Source organism: Scyliorhinus canicula, chromosome 11 (assembly GCF_902713615.1).
Source record: "Scyliorhinus canicula chromosome 11, sScyCan1.1, whole genome shotgun sequence".
Classification (NCBI taxonomy): Eukaryota; Metazoa; Chordata; class Chondrichthyes; order Carcharhiniformes; family Scyliorhinidae; genus Scyliorhinus; species Scyliorhinus canicula.
Genome location: NC_052156.1, coordinates 99,551,571 through 99,574,756, shown reverse-complemented (window position 1 = coordinate 99,574,756; position 23,186 = coordinate 99,551,571). Strand labels below are relative to the sequence as shown.

The 23,186-nt window shown below is 49.9% G+C and overlaps 1 protein-coding gene across 1 annotated transcript in view; it reads left to right on the top strand.

Moving 5' to 3' along the window:
- Positions 1-23,186, top strand: part of LOC119973221 (dynein heavy chain 3, axonemal-like) — a 714,697-nt gene that overhangs the window by 8,865 nt on the left and 682,646 nt on the right. Inside the window, exon 4 of the mRNA XM_038810887.1 lies at positions 6,711-6,915. Within this exon, the coding sequence (XP_038666815.1) occupies positions 6,711-6,915 (205 nt within the window). The remainder of the gene's footprint in view (positions 1-6,710; positions 6,916-23,186) is intronic.

The following is a 23,186-nucleotide window of genomic DNA, read 5'->3' as shown; positions in this document are numbered from 1 at the left end:
GGCTGTTTATGGCAGGAATTCTCCGGCCGTTGGAGGGAAGAGAGAATCCTGCAGCCAATGAATGGTGCGCTACCAAGAAATGCGCGACTGGGGGACTGGAGAATCCAGACAATGTTTACAAATCATACACGATTAAAGAACAAAGAACAAAGAAAAGTCCAGCACAGGAACAGGCCCTTCAGCCCTCTAAGCCTGCGCTGACCATGCTGCCCGTCTAAACTAAAATCTTCGACCCTTCCTGGGTCCGTATCCCTCTGTTCGCATCCTGTTCATGTATTTGTCAAGATGCCCCGAAAGCGAGTTCACAGGCATCCACTCTGTGTAAAAAACGTGCCTCGTACATCTCCTCTAAACCTTTCCCCTCGCACCTTAAACCTAGTAATTGATCCCTCTGTACTGGGAAAAAGTCTCTGACTATCCACTCTGTCTATGCCCCTCATAATGTTGTAGACCTCTATCAGTCGCCACTCAACCACCGCCGTTCCAGTGAGAAGAAACCAAGTTTAATCAACCTCTCATAGCTAATGCCTTCCATACCAGGCAACATCCTGGTAAATCTCTTCTGCACCCTCTCTAAAGCCTCCACATCCTCCTGGTAGTGTGGCGACCAGAATTGAACACTATACTTCAAGTGTGGCCTAACCTAGGTTCTACACAGCTGCAACATGACCTGCCAATTCTTATACTCAATGCCCCGGCCAATGAAGGCAAGCATGCCGTATGCCTTTTTGACTACCTTCTCCACCTGTGTTGCCCCTTTCAGTGCACCAAGATCTCTCTGACTGTCAATAGTCTTGAGGGTTCTACCATTCACTGTGTATTCCCTACCTGTATTAGACCTTCCAATATGCATCAGGTCACATTTGTCCGAACTAAACTCCATCTGTCATCTTTCCGCCCAAGTCTCCAAACGATCTAAATCCTGCTGTATCCTCTGACAGTCCTCATTCCTATCCGTAATTCCACCAACCTTTGTGTCGTCCGCAAACTTACGAATCAGACCAGTTACATTTTCCTCCAAATCATCTATACTACGAACAGCAGAGGTCCCAGCACTGATCCCTGCGGAACACCACTAGTCACAGATCTCCAATGAGAAAAGCACCCTTCCATTGCTACTCTCTGCCTTCTATGATCTAGCCAGTTCTGTATCCATCTTGCCAGCTCACCTCTGATCCCGTGTGACTTCACCTTTTGTACCAGTCTGCCATGAGGGACCTTGTCAAAGGCCTTACTAAAGTCCATATAGATAACATCCACTGCCCTACCTGCATCAATCATCTTTGTGACCTCCTTGAAAAACTCTATCAAGTTTGTGAGACACCACCTCTCCTTCACAAACCTGTTGTGCCTCTCGCTAATACGACCCCTTGCTTCCAAATGGGAGTAGATCCTGTCTTGAAGAATTCTCTCCAGTAATTTCCCTACCACTGACATAAGACTCACCGGCCAGTAATTCCCTGGATTATCCTTGCTACCCTTCTTAAACAAAAGAACAACATTGGCTATCCTCCAGTCCTCTGGGACATCACCTGAAGACAGTGAGGATCCAAAGATTTCTGTCAAGGCCTCAGCAATTTCTTCCCTTGCCTCCTTCAGTATTCTGGGTAGATCCCATCAGGCCCTGGGGACTTAACCACCTTAATATTTTTCAAGACGCCAAACATCTCGTCTTTTTGGTCTCAATGTGACTCAGGCTATCGACACGCCCTTCACCAGACTCAACATCCACCAGTTCCTTCTCTTTGGGGAATACTGATGCAAAGTATTCATTTAGTACCTCACCCATTTCCTCTGGCTCCACACATAGATTCCCTCGCCTGTCCTTCAGTGGGCCAACCCTTTCCTTGGCTACTCTTTTGCTTTTTATGTATGTGTAAAAAGCCTTGGGATTTTCCTTAACCCTATTTGCCAATGACTTTTTGTGACCCCTTTTAGCCCTCCTGACTCCTTGCTTAAGTTCCTTCCTACTTTCCTTATATTCCACACAGGCTTTGTCTGTTACCAACCTTCTAGCCCTGACAAATGCCTCCTTTTTTTTCTGACGAGGCCTACAATATCCCTCGTTATCCAAGGATCGCAAAATTTGCCATATTTATCCTTCTTCCTCACAAAAACATGCCGGTCCTGAATTCCTTTCATAAGAACATAAGAACTAGGAGCAGAAGTAGGCCATTTGGCCCCTCGAGCCTGCTCCACCATTCAATGAGATCATGCTGATCTTTTGTGGACTCAGCTCCACTTTCCGGCCCGAACACCATAACCCTTAATCCCTTTATTCTTCAAAAAACTATCTATCTTTACCTTAAACACATTTAATGAAGGAGCCTCAACTGCTTCACTGGGCAAGGAATTCCATAGATTCACAACCCTTTGGATGAAGAATTTCCTCCTAAACTCAGTCCTAAATCTGCTTCCCCTTATTTTGAGGCTATGCCTCCTAGTTCTGCTTTCATCCGCCAGTGGAAACAACCTGCCCGCATCTATCCTATCTATTCCCTTCATAATTTTATGTTTCTATAAGATCCCCCCTCATCCTTCTAAATTCCAACGAGTACAGTCCCAGTCTACTCAACCTCTCCTCGTAATCCAACCCCTTTCAACTGACATTTGAAAGCCTCCCACATGTCAGATGTTGATTTACCCTCAAACATCCACCCCAATCTAGGTTCTTCAGTTCCCGCCTGAAATTGTTATAATTAGCCTTCCCCCAATTTAGCACATTCACCCGAGGACCACTCTTATCCTTGTCCACCAGCACTTTAAAACTTACTGAATTGTGGTCACTGTTCCCGAAATGCTCCTCTACTGAAACGTCTACCACTTGGTCAGGCTCATTCCCCAATACCAGGTCCAGTACAGCCCCTTCCCTAGTTGGACTATCAACATATTGTGTTAAGAAGCCCTCCTGGATGCTCCTTACAAACTCTGTCCCGTCTAAGCCCCTAGCATTAAGTGAGTCCCAGTCAATATTGGGGAAGTTGAAGTCTCCCATCACAACAACCCTGTTGCTTTTATTCCTTTCCAAAATCTGTCTACATATCTGATTCTCTGTCTCCCGCTGGCTGTTGGGTGGCCTGCAGTAAACCCCCAACATTGTGACTGCACCCTTGTTATTCCTGATCTCTACCCACATAGCCTCACTGCCCTCTGAGGTGTCCTCCCGCAGTACAGCTGTGATATTCTCCCAAACCAGTAGTGGAACTCCTCCGCCCCTTTTACCTCCCCCTCTATCCCGCCTGAAACATCTAAATCCTGGAATGTTTAGCTGCCATTCCTGTCCTTCCTTCAACCAGGTCTCTGTAATGGCAACATCATAGCTCCAAGTACTAATCCAAGTTCTAAGTTCATCTGCCTAACCTGTTATACTTCTTGCATTAAAACATATGCACTTCAGGCCACCAGTTCCGCTGTTTTCAGCAACATCTCCCTGTCTGCTCTTCCTCAGAGCTATACTGGCCCTATTCCCTAGTTCTCCCTCAATCTTTTCACCTTCTGACCTATTGCTCCGGTACCCACCCCCCTGCCATACTAGTTTAAACCCTCCCGTGTGACACTAGCAAACCTCGTGGCCAGGATATTTATGCCTCTCCAGTTTAGATGGAACCCGTCCTTCTTATACAGGTCACACCTGCCCCGGAAGAGCTCCCAGTGGTCCAGAGCTCCCTCCACCACCAGCTGTTTAGCCACGTGTTTAGCTGCTCTATCTTCCTATTTCTAGCTTCACTGGCACGTGGCACAGGGAGTAATCCCGAGATTACAACTCTTGAGGTCCTGTCTTTTAACTTTCTGCCTAGCTTCCTGAGCTCCTGCTGCAGGACCTCAACCCCCTTCCTGCCTCTGTCGTTTATGCCAATATGTACAATGACCTCTGCCTGTTTGCCCTCCCCCTTCAGGATACCTGCTACCTGTTCGGAGACTGCCTGGATCCTAGCACCAGGGAGGCAACATACCATCCTGGAGTCTCTTTCACATCCACAGAAGCGCCTATCTGTGCCCCTGACTATAGAGTCCCCTATTACTATTGCTCTTCTGTGCTTTGACCCTCCCTGCTGAACATCACAGCCAGCCGTGGTGCCACTGCTCTGGCTGCTGCTGTTTTTCCCTGACAGGCTATTTCCCCCGACAGTATCCAAAGGGGTAAACCTGTTCGAGAAGGGGACAACCACAGGGGATTCCTGCACTGACTGCCTGCCCCTTCTGGTGGTCACCCATCTCTCTGCCTGCACCTTGGGTGTGACCGCATCTATATAACTGGTATCTATGACGCTTTCTGCCACCTGCATGCTCCTAAGTGCATCCAACTGCTGCTCCAACCAAACCATTATGTTTAATTAGTTTAACAATGTTTAATTTTTACATTTTGTGCAGATTCCCTGTCAGCCAATCAGGTCACAGCTTTCCTGTGATGTCACTTTTCAGATATCCCCCCCCCCCCCCCAGACAGGTCACTCGGAATAGCAGAATATCTATCTTACCTGTTCCCAAGCTGCTCTCCGGCTCTCTCTCGCTCCCGAAAATGAAGGCCGCTGGAACCTGGGGGTCAGATTTTATATCACCTAGCTTCCCAGGGTGCTCCCTGGTTTTCTCTCTGCTGCCCAGAATGCACTCTGGATCTCTCCCTGCTGATTACCAGTTACAAATCCAAACGTAGGAAACAGAATAAAAAGGGAAACAGCACCTCCTCCCACTCCACGAATTACCGCACTGCCCAAATGACCAAGTTCCAATTCCCACTCTGGCTGTGCATCACTCACTCAGGCTGTGTCTCCTTCATCTGTGCAAAGCTACTCCTGCTCTTTCAGCTTCCAGACCCAATGAAGGTGTTGGCGACCATGAATCCCCATTGGATTGGTCTGTACACCGGTGGTCTGTACAGTATGGCTGACTCGGAAACTCTTCCTCTATTACTGCCTGCCGTCAGTTGTGTATTGGAAGCATTTACAAGCAGATAGCCAATCCACTTGATCACGTTATGAACACACCTTCCATCAAGTCATAAACTGAAGCCGGAACTTCTGGCCCAGATGTAAGAATGCTACCCAATGTACCACAAGACCTCCCTATACAACTGCTACTTCAGATTAACATGTTTGGGTCACAAAAATAATTCACCTTTTGAAGCCAATTTTGTCTGGTTTGAACCAATAGCTGTCCATGCAGAAATTCTTTGTGGATCTTTGGGTTTAGAATGTTTCAAAATCCCATTCTGGTAACTCTGCTGTTCCCCAAGGATCTACCCCATCATCTCTTCCTCGTTCTCATCTACATGCTGCCCAACTCATCCCATTGTCTGCTGAAACCCAGGAATTGCCTATTCCACTCCTCTCATCCTCTACCATCCATAAACTTCAGATCACCCAAAGTTGCTGACTATATCTTAACGCATACCAAATCCTGTTCAGATATCACCCCTGTAAAGCAACATCTTGATTTAAAAATTCTCATTCTTATTTCAAATTCCTCCCTGCCTTGTCCAGCCCCACAACCCCAAGACATCTGGGGCGGGATTCTCCGACCCTCGCTGGGTAGGGGAGAATCCCAGCCCTGCTCTTCTTCAGCATCCCTGATTTTAATTGTTCCACCATTGGTGGCAGTGCCTTCCAGCTGACTAGGCCCAAATGTTTTGGAATGCCCTCTCTGAGCTCTCAGCCTCTCCTCCTCCCTTATCTCCATTGAGACTCTGCTGAAAAGCAAAGTTTTGATTAAGTTTGGAGTCATGTGAGCTACTACCTCCCCATGTGACCTGGTGTTGTGCCTTGTGTTGTCGTGTGAAGCACTGTAGGATGTTTCATTACATTACAGGTATTAGAGCAGTGATCAATTCCATAGAATTCCTGCAATGCAGAAGGAGACCATTTGACCCATCTGGCCTGTACCGACTCTCGGGGGAGCACCATACCTAGGCCCCTCTCCTGACCTATCCCTGCAACCCTATCTAACCTGCACATCTTTGGACTGGACTGTGGGAGGAAACCTGAGCACCTGGAGGAAACCCATGCAGACACGGGGAGAACATGCAAACTCCACACAGTCACCCAAGGCCGGAGTTGAACCCGGATCCCTGACGCTGTGAGGCAGAAGTGTGGAAACCTAAGCTAGTGAGTGGGCCGCATGAGTGGCCCTCCTTCATTGCAGTGGGCCGCAAGATTGAAATCAGGCTTGTTCACTAACCATGGCCCCATGAATAAGATGAAATGCATTTAATACACACCAAGTATTTCATAGCGAGTTATAGAAAATGTTTAATCATTCGTGTATTTATAGAACTGTCATCAAATTAAAATGATAAACTCAAAATAACTATTTACACTTTGGACACCGCTCTCATGGTCAATGTTGTGTGCAATCAGCATGTCCTCACTTCACTTGTCCTTGCTTTCTGTGCAAATCACTTCAGTTATACCGGTAAGAAAAAAGCTACGTAGATGGAAATCAGTGGAATGTGGCAACCCTGCACCTAGACAACGGTCAACAAAATGTCTTGTGGGCCACACTCAGAACCAAGATTGTCCGCATGTGGACTAAGGCCGCAGATTGCCCTTCGCTATGCGGTGAAATAGAAGTTGCTGTTAGAATGCTGCTTTTAGCAATGCAGCATCTAATTTTTTTTTTTATTTCACGCAGAAATGTATGTTTTTGTCATGAGGTTAGTTGAGAGAAATCAATGATTATTCCTGATTATTAAAGTTCCCTTTGGCTTCTAATAGATACAGCTCAGTGTATGAACCGTACAAGTACCTATTGTCCCCGGATACGGACAGCAAAATTGAATTTATCATCAACAAACAGTTGAATCTGAGCAGTTATAGTAAAGAAATTGAGAAACTCCGAAGTTTGGCTGCAGAACTTGCGTCTCTCCCTGTTCATGTTCCACTGAACTTCCTGCTGCTTGATTGCTCCAAATTCAATCAGGTAAGTGCCTCAATTGTTGTGGAAACCAGACATCGAGGAGTCTTTTGATCATAAATCTATTCTTTTGAGTGACTGAGCTTTTGGACAAATATGAAAAGATTAGAGGGATGGCATGGATTTGTGAACGGTTCAAGGGCGGGATTCTCTGATCCTGAGGCCAAGTGTTGACACCGTCGTAAACGCCATCGCGTTTCTCGACGGCGTCAACATGCCCTCAGGATCACAATTCTGACCCCTACAGGGGACCAGCACGGCACTGGAGTGATCAGTGTCCCAGCTGCTGATCCCGGCGTCAACTGGCCGCCGCGGAGCCCACGCATGCGCAGTGGCACCGGCTCCAACGCCAATGCACGCATGCGCAGTGGGACCGGCAATAATGCGCCCATGTGCAGTGGGACCGGCAACAACACGTGCAAGCGCAGTGGCTCCCTTCTCCGCGCCAGCCCCGACGCAACATGGTGTAGGGCTAAACGGGTCAGCGCAGAAGAAAGGAGGCCCCCAGCCCGAGAGGCCAGACCGTCGATCGGTGGGCCCCGATCGCATTCCAGGCCATAACGGAGGCCCCCCCCCCCCACACCACAGGCCGCCCCCAGACCCTTCCATGCCAAGGTCCTGCCAGCTAATAGCATGTTAGAACGGCGGCGGCGGGATTCGGGTTTTCTGTTACGGCTGCTCGGTCCATCCCAGGCGGAGAATCGCCGGGGGCCCCGTAGAGCGGCCCCCGGCAGCGCCGATTCTCCGCTATGCAGAGAATCACGTCCTTGCCTCTGGGCGGCTTGGCACGATTCATGCCAGTCACGGCGATTCTCCGGCTCATCCCCGGGCTGAGAGAATCCCCCCCCCCGGTGTTTGGGGGGAGGAGGTGGTGATATAGCATTATCACTGGATATTAATCCAGAGACCCAGCGTAATGCACTGGTGACCCAGGTTCAAATCCTCCCACTGCAAATCGGATATTAAAAGTCTAATGATTATTTTTTAACTTTAGAGTACCCAATTCTTTTCTTTTTCGAATTAAGGGGCAATTTTAGAGGCTGCTTTGGCACAAGGCTAAATCACTGGCTTTGAAAGCAGACTAAAGCAGGCCAGCAGCACGGTTCAATTCCCATACCAGCCTCCCCGAACAGGCGCCGGAATGTGGCGACTAGGGGCTTTTCACAGTAACTTCATTTGAAGCCTACTTGTGACAATAAGCGATTTTCATTTCATTTCATTTTTTTTGTTTGCGTTTCAGAAGATCATGGATGATGTGATTTGTCCCTCATTGTTTGTTCCGTAAACCTTACACTTACCCACTAACAATTCAGCAATCTCAGTTTTCAAATTTGCAATGGACCACCAGTCATTAGCCAATTCACCTATCCTGCACATTTTTGGGTTGTGCTGGTGAGACCCACGAAGGCCCATGAAGAATGAACTGTCTATATGCACTTCACAGACAGTGACCCGGATGTACTTCTGAGGCTGTATAAGGCTCTGGTCAGACACCATTTAGAGCATTCTGAGCAATTTTGGGCCCCGTATCTAAGGAAAGATGTGCTGGCTTTGGAAAGGGTCCAGAGGAGGTTCACAAGAATGATCCCTGGAATGAGGAACGGTTGAGGACTCTGGGTCTGTACTCATTGGAGTTTAGGAGGATGAGGGGGGATCTTATTGAAACTTACAGGATACTGCGAGGCCTGGATAGAGTGGACATGGAGAGGATGTTTCCACTTGTAGCAAAATCTAGAAGCAGTGGGGACAATCACAGACTGAAGGGAGGATCCTTTAAAACAGAGATGAGGAGGAATTTCTTCAGCCAGAAGTGGTAGATCTGTGGAACTCTTTGCCGCAGCAGGCTGTGGAGGCCAAATCACTGAGTGTCTTTAAGACAGAGACAGATAGGTTCTTGATCAATAAGGGGATCAGGGGTTATGCGGAGAAGGCAGGAGTGTAGGGGTGAGAAACATATCAGCCATGATTGAATGGCGGAGCAGACTCGATCGGCCAAGTGGCCTAATTCTGCTTCCATGTCTTACGATCTTATGGGTCCTCAGCGCCGTGAGGCAGCAGTGCTAACCACTGCACCACCATGCTGCTCCTTAAAAGTCTAATGATGGCCATGAAACCATTGTTGATTGTTGTAAAAACCCATCTGGTTCACTGATGTCCTTTGGGGAAGGAAATCTGCTGTCCTTACATGTGACTCCAGACCCACAGCAATGTGGTTGACATTTCACTGCCCCCTCAAGGGCAATTCGGGATGGGAAATAAATGCTGGCGCAGCCAGCGACGCCCATGTCCCATGAACGAATAAAACAAAATAACTAACAAGATCAAGAAGATGGTGATGATGGATACTATTTAGATGGACTGCCTCATGGCAGAGTATTAACACAAATGAGGAGGCAAAAACTTTGTGCAAATTTGAAATTCCCAAGAAAGCTATTGAAACTGATGGTCCATTGCAAATTTGAAAACTGAGATTGCTGAATTGTTAGTGGGTAAGTGTATGGTTTCTGGAACGAACAATGAGCGACAAATCACATTAAGGTGCAGATCATCCATGATCTTCTGAAATGTGAAAACAAGCTCAAGGAGCTGGAAAAAGAGAAAGATTTGTTTTGATGTCACAATTTTCACAACAACCCGACCTCCCAGATGCTTTGCAGTCGTTGAAGCTTTTCTTGATGTGTAGTCATTGTTGGAATGTAGGAAACAAGGCAGCTCATTAGTGCAAAGCAAGCTCCCACAAGCAGCAATGTGATAATAAATGGCCTCCTCCTATTCCAATTTCCTCCCAGCTCCAACCAAACATCCAATGGGCTCACAGTTTGACGTTACTCCTTACTGAGGAAGAAAATATTGTCCAAGTCCGAGTGAAAGAGGAAGTCGTTGAGACACTGTTGGCTTAAAAATTGAGAAAGAACTGTTGGAAAGACTAGTTGTACTTAGAGACGATAGGTCACCAGGATCAGATGGGATGCATCTGCAGATACTGTGGGAAGGATGAGTGGCTACTGCAGAGATACTGGCCATAATTTTCCAATACTTCTTAGACTCAGGGGTGGGACCAGAGGGCTGGAGAATTGCAGACATTACACCCTTTTTCACAAAGAGAATGTAAAGTTGAACCCAGTGATTCGAGGCCGGTCAGATTAACTTCATTGATGGGGAAGCTGTAATCTGAGGTAGCATTAATAGTAAATGTGGAATAATTAAAGAAAGCTAGCATGAGTGTGTTAAAGGCAAATCATATTTTTTTAAATGTATTTTATTACAAACATGTATCAAAACAGGTTACAGCAAATAAACACCCCGGGAAACATACTTCCCAGCAATTAACTATCCAGTCTGTACAGATATTTTCCCTTTACATCCCTCCCCTTCCTCTCTCCCCCCACCCCCCCCCCCCCCCCCCCCCCCCCCCACCACCGCTGCGGTGAACAGCTCCTCAAACCCGGTCACAATCATCTGCCACCTTTTCTCAAACCCCCCCTGCAGAGCCCCTTAACTCATACTTTTTCTTCTCCAATCGCTGGAAGTCGTACAGGTCACCCAACCAAGCAGCAACCCCCGGTGGCGATACCGACTGCCACTCCAGTAAAATTCGCCGCTGTGCAATCAGAGAGGCGAAGGCCACAACATCGGCCTTCCTCCTCTCCATGAGCGTGATACATCTCTGAAACCCCAAATATCGCCACCAACGGGTCCGGGTCCTCCACCTCCTCCACTATCCTGGCTAAGACTGTAAACACTCCCACCCAGAATCTTCCCAATTTTTCGCAACCCCAAAACATGTGCGCGTGATTCGCTGGCCCCCACCCACACCTCTCACATTCATCTGCTACCCCCTGGTGGAACCCACTCATTCTCACCTGAGTCATATGCACCCTGTCACCACCTTAAACTGTACCAGGCTCATCCTTGCACATGAGGAGGTCCCGTTTACCCTACGCAGTGCCTCACTCCATGCTCCCCAATAGATTTCATCTCCCAACTCCCCTTCCCATTTCTCCTTGATCTTCACCACCTGCTCGCCTCCCTGCTCCCCCAGCCACTTGTATATATCTCCAATTCTTCACTCCCCTTCCACATCCGTAAGCAGCAGTCACTCCAGCAGGGTGTATCCCGGCAACCAAGGGAACCCCCACCAGACCTTTCACGCAAAGTCCCTAACCTGCAGAGACCTGAACTCACTCCCCCACGGCAGCTCTACCCTCTCCCTTAGCTCCTCCAGACTGGCAAAACCTTCCTCCAAACACAGATCCCTCACCTTGACGAGCCCCACTTCCCTCCACTTCCTGTATACACTATTCATCCCCCCGCCCCCTGGTTCAAACCCAAATTCTCGCACAGCGGCATTAACACTGACAACCCTTCCATCCTAAAATGCCTCCCCAACTGATTCCATATCTTCACCGTGGGCTGCACCAACGGGCTCCCTGAATGCCGACTCGGAGCCATTGTCAACGCTGCAGTCACCAAGCCCTCAAACTAGACCCTTACAAGATTCCTCCCTCCATCGAACCCACTCTACCCCTTCTCCATCCCACCACTGCTGCACCTTGTCCACATTCGCCGCCCAATAATAATGAAGCAAATTCGGCAATGCTAACCCCTCCCCTGCTGCCTCTGGCTCTGTATCAGGGTCGTCCTGACCTTGGCAACTTCCCCACCCATACAAAGTAAGAAATGATCGTGTCCACTTTCCAAACAAAGGCTTTTAGTATAAAGATCGGGAGAGCCTGAAAGATAAACAATAACTTTGGCAGAATATTCATTTTCACCACTTGGACCCTCCCCACCAACGTTAGGTGCAGTGTATCCCACCTCTTAAGATCCTCCCTGGCCTCCTCCACGAGCTTCGTGAAGTTCCACTTACGTAGCCCCCTCCATTCTCTCGCTACCTGAATCCCCAAATATCTAAACCTATCCCTCGCTACCGTTAATGGCATCCCCCCTAAATTAGCCCATTGTCCCAGCTCATTTGCCTGGAAAACCTCACTTTTCCCTCCATTCAGTTTGCACCCAGAAAACCCTCCAAACCTCTCCAGCAGGCCCATAATCTTTCCCATAATCTCCAGCGGATCCGAAACATACAGCAAGAGGTCATCGGCATAGAGCGACACACGATGCGCCCTCTGTCCCCTCATAATCCCTCGCCACTCCGTTGATCCCCTAAGAACCACCGTCAATGGCTCTATGGCCAGCGCAAACAGCAACGATGACAGTGGGCACCCCTGTCTCGTACCCGGTGTCAGTCAAAGCTTTGTGAGCTCATATTATACATCCTCACCCTCGCCCTTGGTGCCACATACAGCAACCACACCCATGTCACAAATCTCGGTTCAAACCCAAACCTTCCCAAAACCTCGAACAAGTACCGCCACTCCACGCGATCAAATGCCTTCTCTGTGTCCATGGACACTACCACCCCCGGCACCAGAGCCCCCAATGGATTCATCACCACATTCTTTTTTTTAATAACTTTAGAGCACCCAATTCATTTTTTTCCAATTAAGGGGCAATTTAGCGTGGTCAATCCCCCTACCCTGCACATCTTTGGGTTGTGGGAGTGAAACCCACGCAAACACGGGGAGAATGTGCAAACTCCACACCGACAGTGACGATCCCATGGCCAGGATCGAACCTGGGACCTTGGCGCCATGAGGCAACAGAGCTAACCCACTGCGCCAGCGTGCTGCCCTTCATCACCACATTCAACAGCCGTTTTCTATTACTTGTGAGTTGCCTGCCCTTCACGAAGCCTATTTGATTTTCTGCAACCGTCCCTGGGACACAGTCCTCCATCCTCCCCGCCAAGAACTTAGCCAATACTTTCACATCCGTGTTCAACAGTGATATGGGTCGATATGACCCACATGCCACTGGTCCTTCCCGTTTTTTGGAATTAGTATGATTACTGTCTGCGTCATCATTTTCGGCAACACCTCCTTCTCCAGTGCTTCATTAAAAGTCCCCAACAGATGTGGTACCAGGTATATCGCAAAACCTTTGTAAAATTCCGCCGGATACCCATCCGGCCCAGGGGCCTTTCCCGACTTCATATCCCTGATACTATCCAACACCTCCCTCCAGACCCAGAGGCTTCTCCAATACCTGCCTCTCTGCTTCCTCCACCTGGGGAAATTCCAGTTGGTCTAGAAACCGCCCCATGTCCCCCTCCTCTCCCCCCGGGTCCGCCTTGTAAAGTCCCTAGTAGTGATTCCTGATGCACTATCAATTACGACGAGACGAGAGTAGAGTGTAATCGAGGCTTTATTCAGCAGAGATGTGTAGCCTCCTGCAGCTGCTGCCAAAATGGCTGCAGCTCGGAGAGCTCACACATTTATACTCCGCCTACTAGGCGGAGCCAGCAGGCAGGGATCTACCCCGTACCTGTAGTACAGGAGCCTTACCGTATTACATCTCGTATGTGATATATACAAACAGTGGTGACCACCACATTCACCCCCTGTTGAAAAAGAGTCCAGCGGGGCTGGTGGAAAAACTATTTTCATGCATTTTAAGGTTAACATTTTGGGGAAAGTTCACAAATTCAGCCAATCGGGTGCCTTGATCCTCCGTTGTGAGCACCGCAGTCCTGGTGGCAATGCAGGCGTCGGCTCGGTCGGCGGTAACTCCGGGACTGTGTAGACTTCATCTTCATCCCCGGGTGGGAACAAGGGGAGGTCGGATCATCCTGGAGCGGGGGCTGAGGAGAGGTGCGCTGGGGAGAGTAAGGGTGGCGCCGTGGCGGGGGGGGGGGGGGGGGTGTGGGAACCAGCTGGTGCCAGGTCCCTGAGGGAGACTGAGACTCTCGGCGGCTACTGGGGTACGCCACGTAGGCGTACTGCGGGTTTGCAGGGAGTAGCTGTACCCTCTCGACCAACGGGTCCACCTTGTGGAGCCGCACGTGCTTGCGGAGGAGAACGGGTCCTGGAGCTGCCAGCTCCGTTGGGAGCGAAACCCCGGAGTTGGACTTCCTGGGGAAGGCAAGGAGACGTTCACGGGGGGTTGCATTAGTTGCAGTGCAAAGTAGCGATCAGATGGAGTGAAGGGCGTCAGGGAGGACCTCCTGAAAGCGGGACACCGGGAGATCTTTGGACCGCAGGGCCAGCAGGACGGCCTTCCAGACCGTCCCATTCTCTCGCTCCATCTGCCCGTTTCCCCGGGGGTTGTAGCTGGTCGTCCTGCTCGAGGCGATGCCCTTGCTGAGTAGGTACTGATGGAGCACATCACTCATAAAATAGGATCCCCGGTCACTGTGGATGTAGGCGGGGAAACCGAACAGGGCGAAGATGGTGTTGAGGGCTTTGATGACTGTGGCAGACGTCAGGGGGCATGGGACGGCGAAGGGGAATCTGGAGTATTCGTTGACCACGTTAAGGAAGTACGTGTTTCGGTCGGTGGAGGGGAGGGGCCCTTTGAAATCCAGGCTGAGGCGTTCAAAGGGGCGGAAGGCCTTCACTAGATGCACGCGGTCTGGCCGGTAGAAGTGCGGTTTGCACTCCGCGCAGACCTGGCAGTCTCTGGTGATCGCCCTGATTTCCTCGATGGAGTAGGGCAGATTGCGGGCCTTTATGGTGAAAGATCCGGGTGACCACTGGGTGACAGAGAGCGTCGTGTAGGGTCCGGAGTCGGTCCACTTGTGCGCTGGCACATGTACCTCGGGATAGGCCGTCGGGGAGCTCGTTGAGCTTACCGGGGCGATACAAAATCTTGTAATTGTAGGTGGAGAGCTTGATCCTCCACCTCAAGATTTTATCATTTTTGATCTTGCCCCGCTGTGTGTTATTGAACATGAAGGCAACCAACTGTTGTCAGTGAGGAGAGTGAATCTCCTGCCGGCCAGGTAATGCCTCCAATGTCACACACAGCTTCTACGATTGCTTAGGCCTCCTTCTCGACGGAGGAGTGCTGAATGTCGGAGGCATGGAGGGTACATGAAAAGAATGCCACGGGCGTGCCTGCCTGGTTGAGGGTGGCGGCCAGAGCGACGTCTGATGCATTGCTCTCGACTTGGAAGGGGAGCATCTCGTCTACCGCGTGTATCGTGGCCGTGGTGATGTCGGCCTTGATACGGTTGAAGGCCCGGTGAGCCTTGGCCGTCAAGGGGAAAGCGGTGGAGTGAATGAGTGGGCGGGCCTTGTCCACAGAGTTAGGGACCCACTGGGCGTAGTATGAGAAGAACCCCAGGCAGTGTTTGAGGGCCTTGGGGCAGTGGGGGAGGGGGAGTTCCATGAGGGGGCACATGCGATCAGGTCGGGCCCTAGAACTCCATTCTGGACCACATAGCCAAGGATGGCTAATCGGTTGGTGCTGAACACGCACTTCTCCTTGTTGTACGTAAGGTTGAGGAGTTTGGCGGTGTGGAGGAATTTGGAAAGGTTAGCGTCGTGGTCCTGCTGGTCGTGGCCGCAGATGGTGACGTTATCCAGGTACGGGAAAGTGGCCCGCAGTCCGTACCGGTCAACCATTCGGTCCATCTCCCGTTGGAAGACCGAAACTTTGTTAGTGACGCTGAAGGGAACCCTAAGGAAGTGGTAAAGGCAGCCGTCCGCTTCAAACACAGTGTACGGGCAGTCCACCTTGCAGGCAGACAGATTTCAGGTCCACTGTTGAGAAGACCCGGTAGTGTCCAATCCGATTGACCATATCAGATATGCATGGGTACGTGTCGAGCTGCGTGTACCGATTGATGGTCTGACTGTAGTCAATGACCATCCTGTTTTAATCCCCAGTTTTCACAACTACCATTTGGGCTCTCCAGGGGCTGATGCTGGCCTCGATGATGCCTTCCCACAGCAGCCGCTGGATCTCAGAACTGATGAAGGTCCTGTCCTGGGCACTGTACCGTCTGCTCCTGGTGACAATGGGTTTGCAATCCGGGGTGAGGTTTGCAAACAGAGAAGGCGGGTCGACCTTAAGGGTTGTGAGATGCATACAGTAAGGGGTGGTAGGGGCCCACCGAATTTCAGAGTGAGACTTTGGAGGTTGCACTGGAAGCCCAGGCCGAATAGCAAGGCGGCGCAGAGGTTGGGGAGCACGTAGAGCCGGAAGTCGCTGAACTCTACGCCCTGGATGGTGAGGGTGGCGGTGCAGTACCCCCGGATCGCCACGGAGTGGGATCCGGAGGCCAGGGAGATTCGTTGTGTGATTGGGTGCACCGCGAGTGAGCAGCGCCTTACCGTATCGGGGTGGATGAAGCTCTCTGTGCTCACGGAGCCAAGAAGGCATGATGTCTTGTGCCCATCGACCTTTCCCGTCGTCGACGCGGTTGTGAGGTTGTGCGGCCGGGACTGGTTGATCATGATGGAGGCGAGCTGTAGCTGGTGTTGAAAGCTTCTGGCTGGTCAGCGGCAGTTGCAGCCGATGAGCGGCCCGATGAGGTGCCCGACGAGAGGGGGTCCTGAGGCGGGGAAGATGGTGGCACCCACAGGGCACACGTGGCGGATGGTGTTAAAGATGGCGGTGCCATCGGGTCGCACAAGGCCTGATGGGGGGAAGATGGCGAGAAAGGACTTTTGATGAGGACACGTCTACTGAGGTAGTATGGGCTGAGATTAGAAACAGGAAAGGACAGGTCACCCTGTTGGGAGTTTTCTATAGGTCTCTGAAAAGTTCCAGAGATGTAGAGGAAAGGATTGCAAAGATGTTTCTGGATCAGAGCGAAAGTAACAGGGTAGTTGTTATGGGGTATTTTAACTTTCCAAATATTGACTGGAAACGCTATAGATTGAGTACTTTAGATGGGTCCGTTTTTGTCCAATGCGTGCAGGAGGGGTCCTGACACAGTATGTAGATAGGCCAACAAGAGGCGAGGCCACATTGGATTTGGTGTTGGGTAATGAACCAGGACAGGTGCTAGATTTGGAGGTAGGTGAGCACTTTGGTGATAGTGACCACAATTCAGTTACGTTTACTTTAGCGATTGAAAGGGATAGGTATATGCCACAGGGCAAGAGTTATAGCCGGGGGAAAGGCAACTATAATGCGATGAGGCAAGACTTAGGATGCATAGGATGGGGAAGGAAACTGCAAGGGATGGGCACAATTGAAATGTGGAGCTCGTTCAAGGAACAGCTACTGCGTGTCCTTGATAAGTATGTACCTGTCAGGCAGGGAGGAAGTGGTCGAGCGAGGGAACCATGGTTTACGAAAGTAGTTGAATCACTTGTCAAGAGGAAGAAGGAGGCTTATGTAAAGATGAGACGTGAAGCTTCAGTTAGGGCGCTCAAGAGTTACAAGTTAGCGAGTAAGGACCTAAAGAGAGAGCTAAGAAGAGCCTGGAGGGGACTTGAGAAGTCTTTGGCAGGTAGGATCAAGGATTTCCCTAAAGCTTTCTATAGGTATGTCAGGAATAAAATAATGACTAGGGTAAGAGTAGGGCCAGTCAAGGACAGTAGTGGGAAGTTGTGTGTGGAGTCCGAGGAGATAGGAGAGGTGCTAAATGAATATTTTTTGTCAGTATTCACACAGGAAAAAGACAATTTTGTCGCGGAGAATACTGAAATACAGGCTACTAGACTAGAAGGGTTTGAGGTTCATAAGGAGGAGGTGTTAGCAATTCTGGAAACTGTGAAAATAGATAAGTCCCCTGGGCCGAACGGGATTTATCCTAGGATTCTCTGGGTAGCTAGGGAGGAGATTTCTGAGCCTTCAGCTTTCATCTTTATGTCACCATTGTCTACAGGAATAGTGCCAGAAGACTGGAGGATAGCAAATGTTGTCCCCTTGTTCAAGAAGGGGAGAAGAGACAACCCCGGTAACTATAGACCAGTGAGCCTTACTTCTATTGTGGCAAAGTCTTGGAAAGGTTCATAAGAGATAGGATTTATAATCATCTGGAAAGGAATAATTTGATTAGGGATAGTCAACACGGTTTTGTGAAGGGTAGGTCGTGCCTCACAAACCTTTTTGAGTTCTTTGAGAAGGTGACCAAACAGGTGGACGAGGGTAAAGGGGATGTGGTGTATATGGATTTCAGTAAAACGTTTGATAATGTTCCCCACGATAGGCTATTGCAGAAAATACGGAGGCATGGGATTCAGGCTGATTTAGCAGTTTGGATCAGACATTGGCTCGCTGTCAGAAGACAGAGGGTGGTGGTTGATGGGAAATGTTCAGCCTGGAGTTCAGTTACTAGTGGTGTACCACAAGGATCAGTTTTGGGGCCACTGCTGTTTGTCATTTTTATAAATGGAGGAGGGCGTCGAAGGATGGGTGAGTAAATTTGCAGATTACACTAAAGTCGGTGGAGTTGTGGACAGTGCAGAAGGATGTTGCAGGTTACAGAGGGACATAGATAAGCTGCAGAGCTGGGCTGAGAGGTGGCAAATGGAGTTTAATGCAGAAAAGTGTGAGGTGATTCATTTTAGAAGGAGTAACAGGAAGACAGAGTACTGTGCTAATGGTAAGTTTCTTGGTAGTGTGGATGAGCAGAGAGATCTTGGTGTCCATGTACATGGATCCCTGAAAGTTGCCATACAGGTTGATAGGGTTGTTAAGAAGGCGTACGGTGTGTTAGCTTTTATTGGCAGAGGGATTGAGTTTCGGAGCCATGAGGTCATGTTGCAGCTGTACAAAACTCTGGTACGGCCGCATTTGGAATATTGCGAGCAGTTCTGGTCGCTGCATTTTAGAAAGGATGTGGAAGCATTGGAAAGGGTACAGAGGAGATTTACCAGGATGTTGCCTGGAATGGCAGGAAGACCTTATGAGGAAAGGCTGAGGGACTTAAGACTGTTTTCGCTAGAGAGAAGAAGGTTAAGAGGTGACTTAATTGAGGCATACAAGATGATCAGATGATTAGATAGGGTGGACAGTGAGAGACTTTTTCCTCGGATGGTGATGGCTAGCACGAGGGGACATAGCTTTAAATTGAGGGGAGATAGATATAGGACAGATGTCAGAGGTAGGTTCTTTACTCAGAGAGTAGTAAGGGCGTGGAATGTCCTGCCTGCAACAGTAGTGGACTTGCCAATATTAAGGGACATTGGATAAACATATGGATGATAAGGAATAGTGTAGATGGGCTTTAGGTTGGCGCAACATCGAGGGCCGAAGGACCTGTACTGCGCTGTAATGTTCTATGTTCTAAGATGGCGGAGCACACGGGCCGCACGTGTTCTGAGGCGAGGAAGATAACGACGCTCACGGGTCGCACGTGGGGGATGCAGGAACAATGGTCCTGGTTACAGCGGCGATTGAGCGGGCCTGGCATACAGCAGCAAAATGTCCTTTCTTCCTGCAGACCTTGCAGAGTGCGCTCCGCGCCGGGCAGCGCTGCCAGGGATGCTCTGTCTGTCCGCAGAAGTAGCATTTGGGTCCCCTGGAGGTTGGCTGGGGGCGGTCGCTGGTGGGGTCCACGATGTCCAGGAAGGGGCACCGTGCGGTCGGGGGCATACGCTTGTACATTACGGGAGGCGACCGTTAGTGAGATCGCGTGTTTCGTGGTCGCCGCGAGGTCGAGGGTAGCCCCTTCTAAGAGGCGCTGGCGGATATACGCCAACCCTATCCCCGTAACGAAAGCGTCCCTGATTAGGAGTTCGGAATGTTCTACGGCCGAAATGGCCTGGCAATCGCAGTCCCTCGCCAGGAAGTGCAGGGCATGCCAGAAATCTTCCACAGACTCACCAGGGAGTTGATGCCGCGTGGACAGGAGGTGCCTGGCGTAGAGTTTATTGGTCTGCTCGGTGTAGTTCTCTTTCAGAAGTGCCATGGCCTCAGCATAGGTGGGCGCATCCCGGATGAGGGGAAAGATATCGGAGCTCAGCCGTGTATAGAGGATCTGGAGTTTCTGTGCCTCTGTGGGTCGTTCTGTCACAGATCCGATGTCGGCTTCAAAGCAAGCTAGCCAATGGGCGAAGGCCGACTTGGCATTGTCTGCTTGAGGATGCAGCTGCAGGCGATCTGGCTTGATGTGGAGATCCATCGTTGTAAAATCTCTGCTTAATAAATTGATGCACTTTCAATTACGACGAGACAAGAGTAGAATGTAATCGAGGCTTTATTAAGCAGAGATGTGCAGCCTCCTGCAGCTGCTGCCGAAATGGCTGCAGCTCGGTGAGCACACACATTTATACTCCACCTACTGGGCGGAGCCAGCAGGCAGGGATCTGCCCCCGTACCTGTAGTGCAGGAGCCTTACCGTATTACATCTCGTTTGTGATATATACAACAGCGGTGACTACCACACTTCCTAAACGTCTTGTTTAACTTCCCTGGCTCTGACACCACATCTCTAGCCCCAGTCCTTTTCTTCAATATTTCCCTGGATGCAGCCCGCCTCCGCAGCTAGTGCATCAGCATGCGGCTCGCCTTCTCCTCATATTCATATTGCACCCCTACGCAGTTGCCCAACCGCCCTCCCATTGTCACCCTGTCAAACTGCCCCAGCAACTTTTTTCTCCTCACCAATCCCTCCACAGTGGGCACCCCCAAAAATTCCCTGTCTGCCTCCACTATCTCGCTCACTAGGCGATCATCTTCCTCCCTCCTGTCCCTATCCGCACGAGCCTTAAGCAAAATAATTTCCCCCCAGACCACTGCCTTCAGTGCAGGGGCTGGTTTTGCACACTGGGCTAAATCGCTGGCTTTTAAAGCATACCAAGGCAGGCCAGCAGCACGGTTCAATTCCCGTACCAGCCTCCCCAAACAGGCGCCGGAATGTGGCGACTAGGGGCTTTTCACAGTAACTTCATTTGAAGCCGACTTGTGACAATAAGCGATTTTCAATTTCATTTCATTTCAATGCTTCTCACAAAATGGCTGCCGACACCTCCCCATTCTGATTCACCTCCACATACTTCTTAATCGCCTCCCGCACCAGATCACAAAAACCTCCATCCCCCAACAACCCCGAGTCAAACCTGCACTCCAGCCTCTGCTCTCATCCCGTACTGAACCGAATATCCAGCCAGTGGGCCGCATGGTCTGAGATAACTATCTCCCCATACACTGCCCCCTCCACCTGCACCAAAATCTCCCGACTCACTACAAAGTCATCAATCCTCGAATTCACCTTATAGATGTGTGAAAAGAAGGAATAGTCCCTTCGCCTTGGGTTCTGAAAGTGCCATGGATCCACCATACCAATCCTCTCCATAAACCTCCCTAGCTCCCTGGCCATTCGTACCCTACTCATCGACCTGGGATTTGACCTATCCACCCTCGGCTCTCGGACAGTTAAAATCTCTTCCCATGATCAACTGGTGCGTGGCCAAATCTGGGATTGCTGCCAGCAACCCCCTCATAAAACCCACATCATCCCAATTTGGGGCATACACATTTACCTACACCACTGGTGCCCCTTCCAATACCCCACTCACAATCACATATCTGCCAGATCCCTCACCTCCTTCGCACTCACAAATCCCATATTTTTGATAATTAAAATCGCCACTCCCCTCAATTTTGAATCAAACCCCGAGTGAAAAACCTGCCCGACCCACCCTTTCCTTCACACGGAGGTGCATCTCCTGCAGAAAGACCACCCCCACTTTCAAGCTCCTGAGGTGCACGAACACACGCAACGTTTTAACAAGCATATTCAGTCCCCGGACTTTCCACGTTCCCAGCCTTACCGGAGGCTTTCGCCTCCAATCCCCTCTACCATCCGTCATCTTCCCCACTTAGCCCCGCCCCCTTAATTACACCCTGTACCTAGCCCATCCCAGATGGCCCCTTTCTTCGCCCCTGACCATGTAATCTCTCACCCCCTGCCACGTCGCAACAACCTCCCCCCCCCCCCCCCCCCCCCCCCCCCCCCCCCAGCCACCCCGTTCGGCCTTCTCCCCACTACCTCACCATTCACCAGTATCACTTGCTAGCTCTGTAGCCCCTGCCCAAAGGCACAGGTTTCCTCCAACTCTTCAGCCTGGTACTCTCACTATATTATGCCGGGTCTGATAACCAGAAGACATATCACTCCCGGGGGAAACTACTCCCCAACCTTCACTTACGCTTTTCATCAAAATTCCACCCACTATTGGGTAAAAAGAGCTCTTTTCTGTGCCTTCAAGCAGGAGCTGCCCTGTGTATGACCACTCACACCATGGCCAACACCGGAAAGTCCAAAGGTCATACTTAACCAACTTTTGTGGTGGTAACAGGAAGGGTTTATGAGGGTAATATTTTCAGCAAGCACGTGAATGTCACACCATGGACTTGTCAGTAAAGTTGAAGCCAAATGGTCAGTGGCAGCATGGATGGCTGAGTGACAGGAAGCAGGGTCAGGGTAATTTCCCCACCTCCCAGGTCAGGCCTTCCCAGGGTACATCGGGCCTGTATTCCCTCCTCCAGTATTGGTAGGGTATCATCTGGGAGGAGCAGGTTGACACATTGGGAGGATATCACCCTGGAAGTTGCAGCAAAATGGATTGGAGCCAGTTCTCGAATTATTAACCACCCCAGTTGATTTTCGTTTCCAAGTTGAACTCTGTAACGTGTTATAGTGCCTGGTACATGAGGCAGATCAAGCCGATTCTTTCGGTTTTCTGTGAAGGTATGGTCACAGCTCAGTTGGTAATTCTCTCACCTTTCAGAGCTCTAGGTTCACATTCCTTCCAGGGCCATAATCTAGCCTGACAATGCCACTGCCGAACTGAGGGAGTGCAGCACTGTTGAAGATACCATCGTCCAGGTGAAATGTTGAACTGAGGCCTGTCTGCCCCATTGGCAATACCTGGAAGAAGAGCAGGAGAATTCTCCCTGTGTCCATTCAATATTCATCCCTCAACCAGCATCTCTAAAACAAATGATCTGTTCACTATTACATTGTCGTTAGTGGGATCGTGCTGTGTGCAAACTGACTGCCACAATCCCTAAATTACAACTGTGATTACACTTCAGGAGTATTTCATTGGCTGTAGAGCACTTTGGGACATCCTTAAAGGAGAGAGAGGAAAAGATGTAGAGAAGGAATTCCAAAGCTCAGGACTTATGCACACACCAATGTTGTTAAAATGCAGATACACCAAAGGTTATAACTTGATGACTGCAGAGATTTCATAGGTTGAGGGCCAGAGGAGATTGTAGAGATAGAGGGAGATGAGGCCATGGAGTTGAAAGTATGTGTGAGAGGTTTAAAGAACAGGAATTGAATTAATAGGAGTGGCAATGATTTACAGGAGCATTTGTTTAAACTGGTATTGGTGAGATATAAGTAATTAACTACTTACTTTAACCACAAGTTATTACAAGTGATGTTCCTGAACTAAAGCATAATTAATTTAAAAAGCACACTAAGGATGGCAACACAGGTGACGTGTTGCAGTTGTTGTATG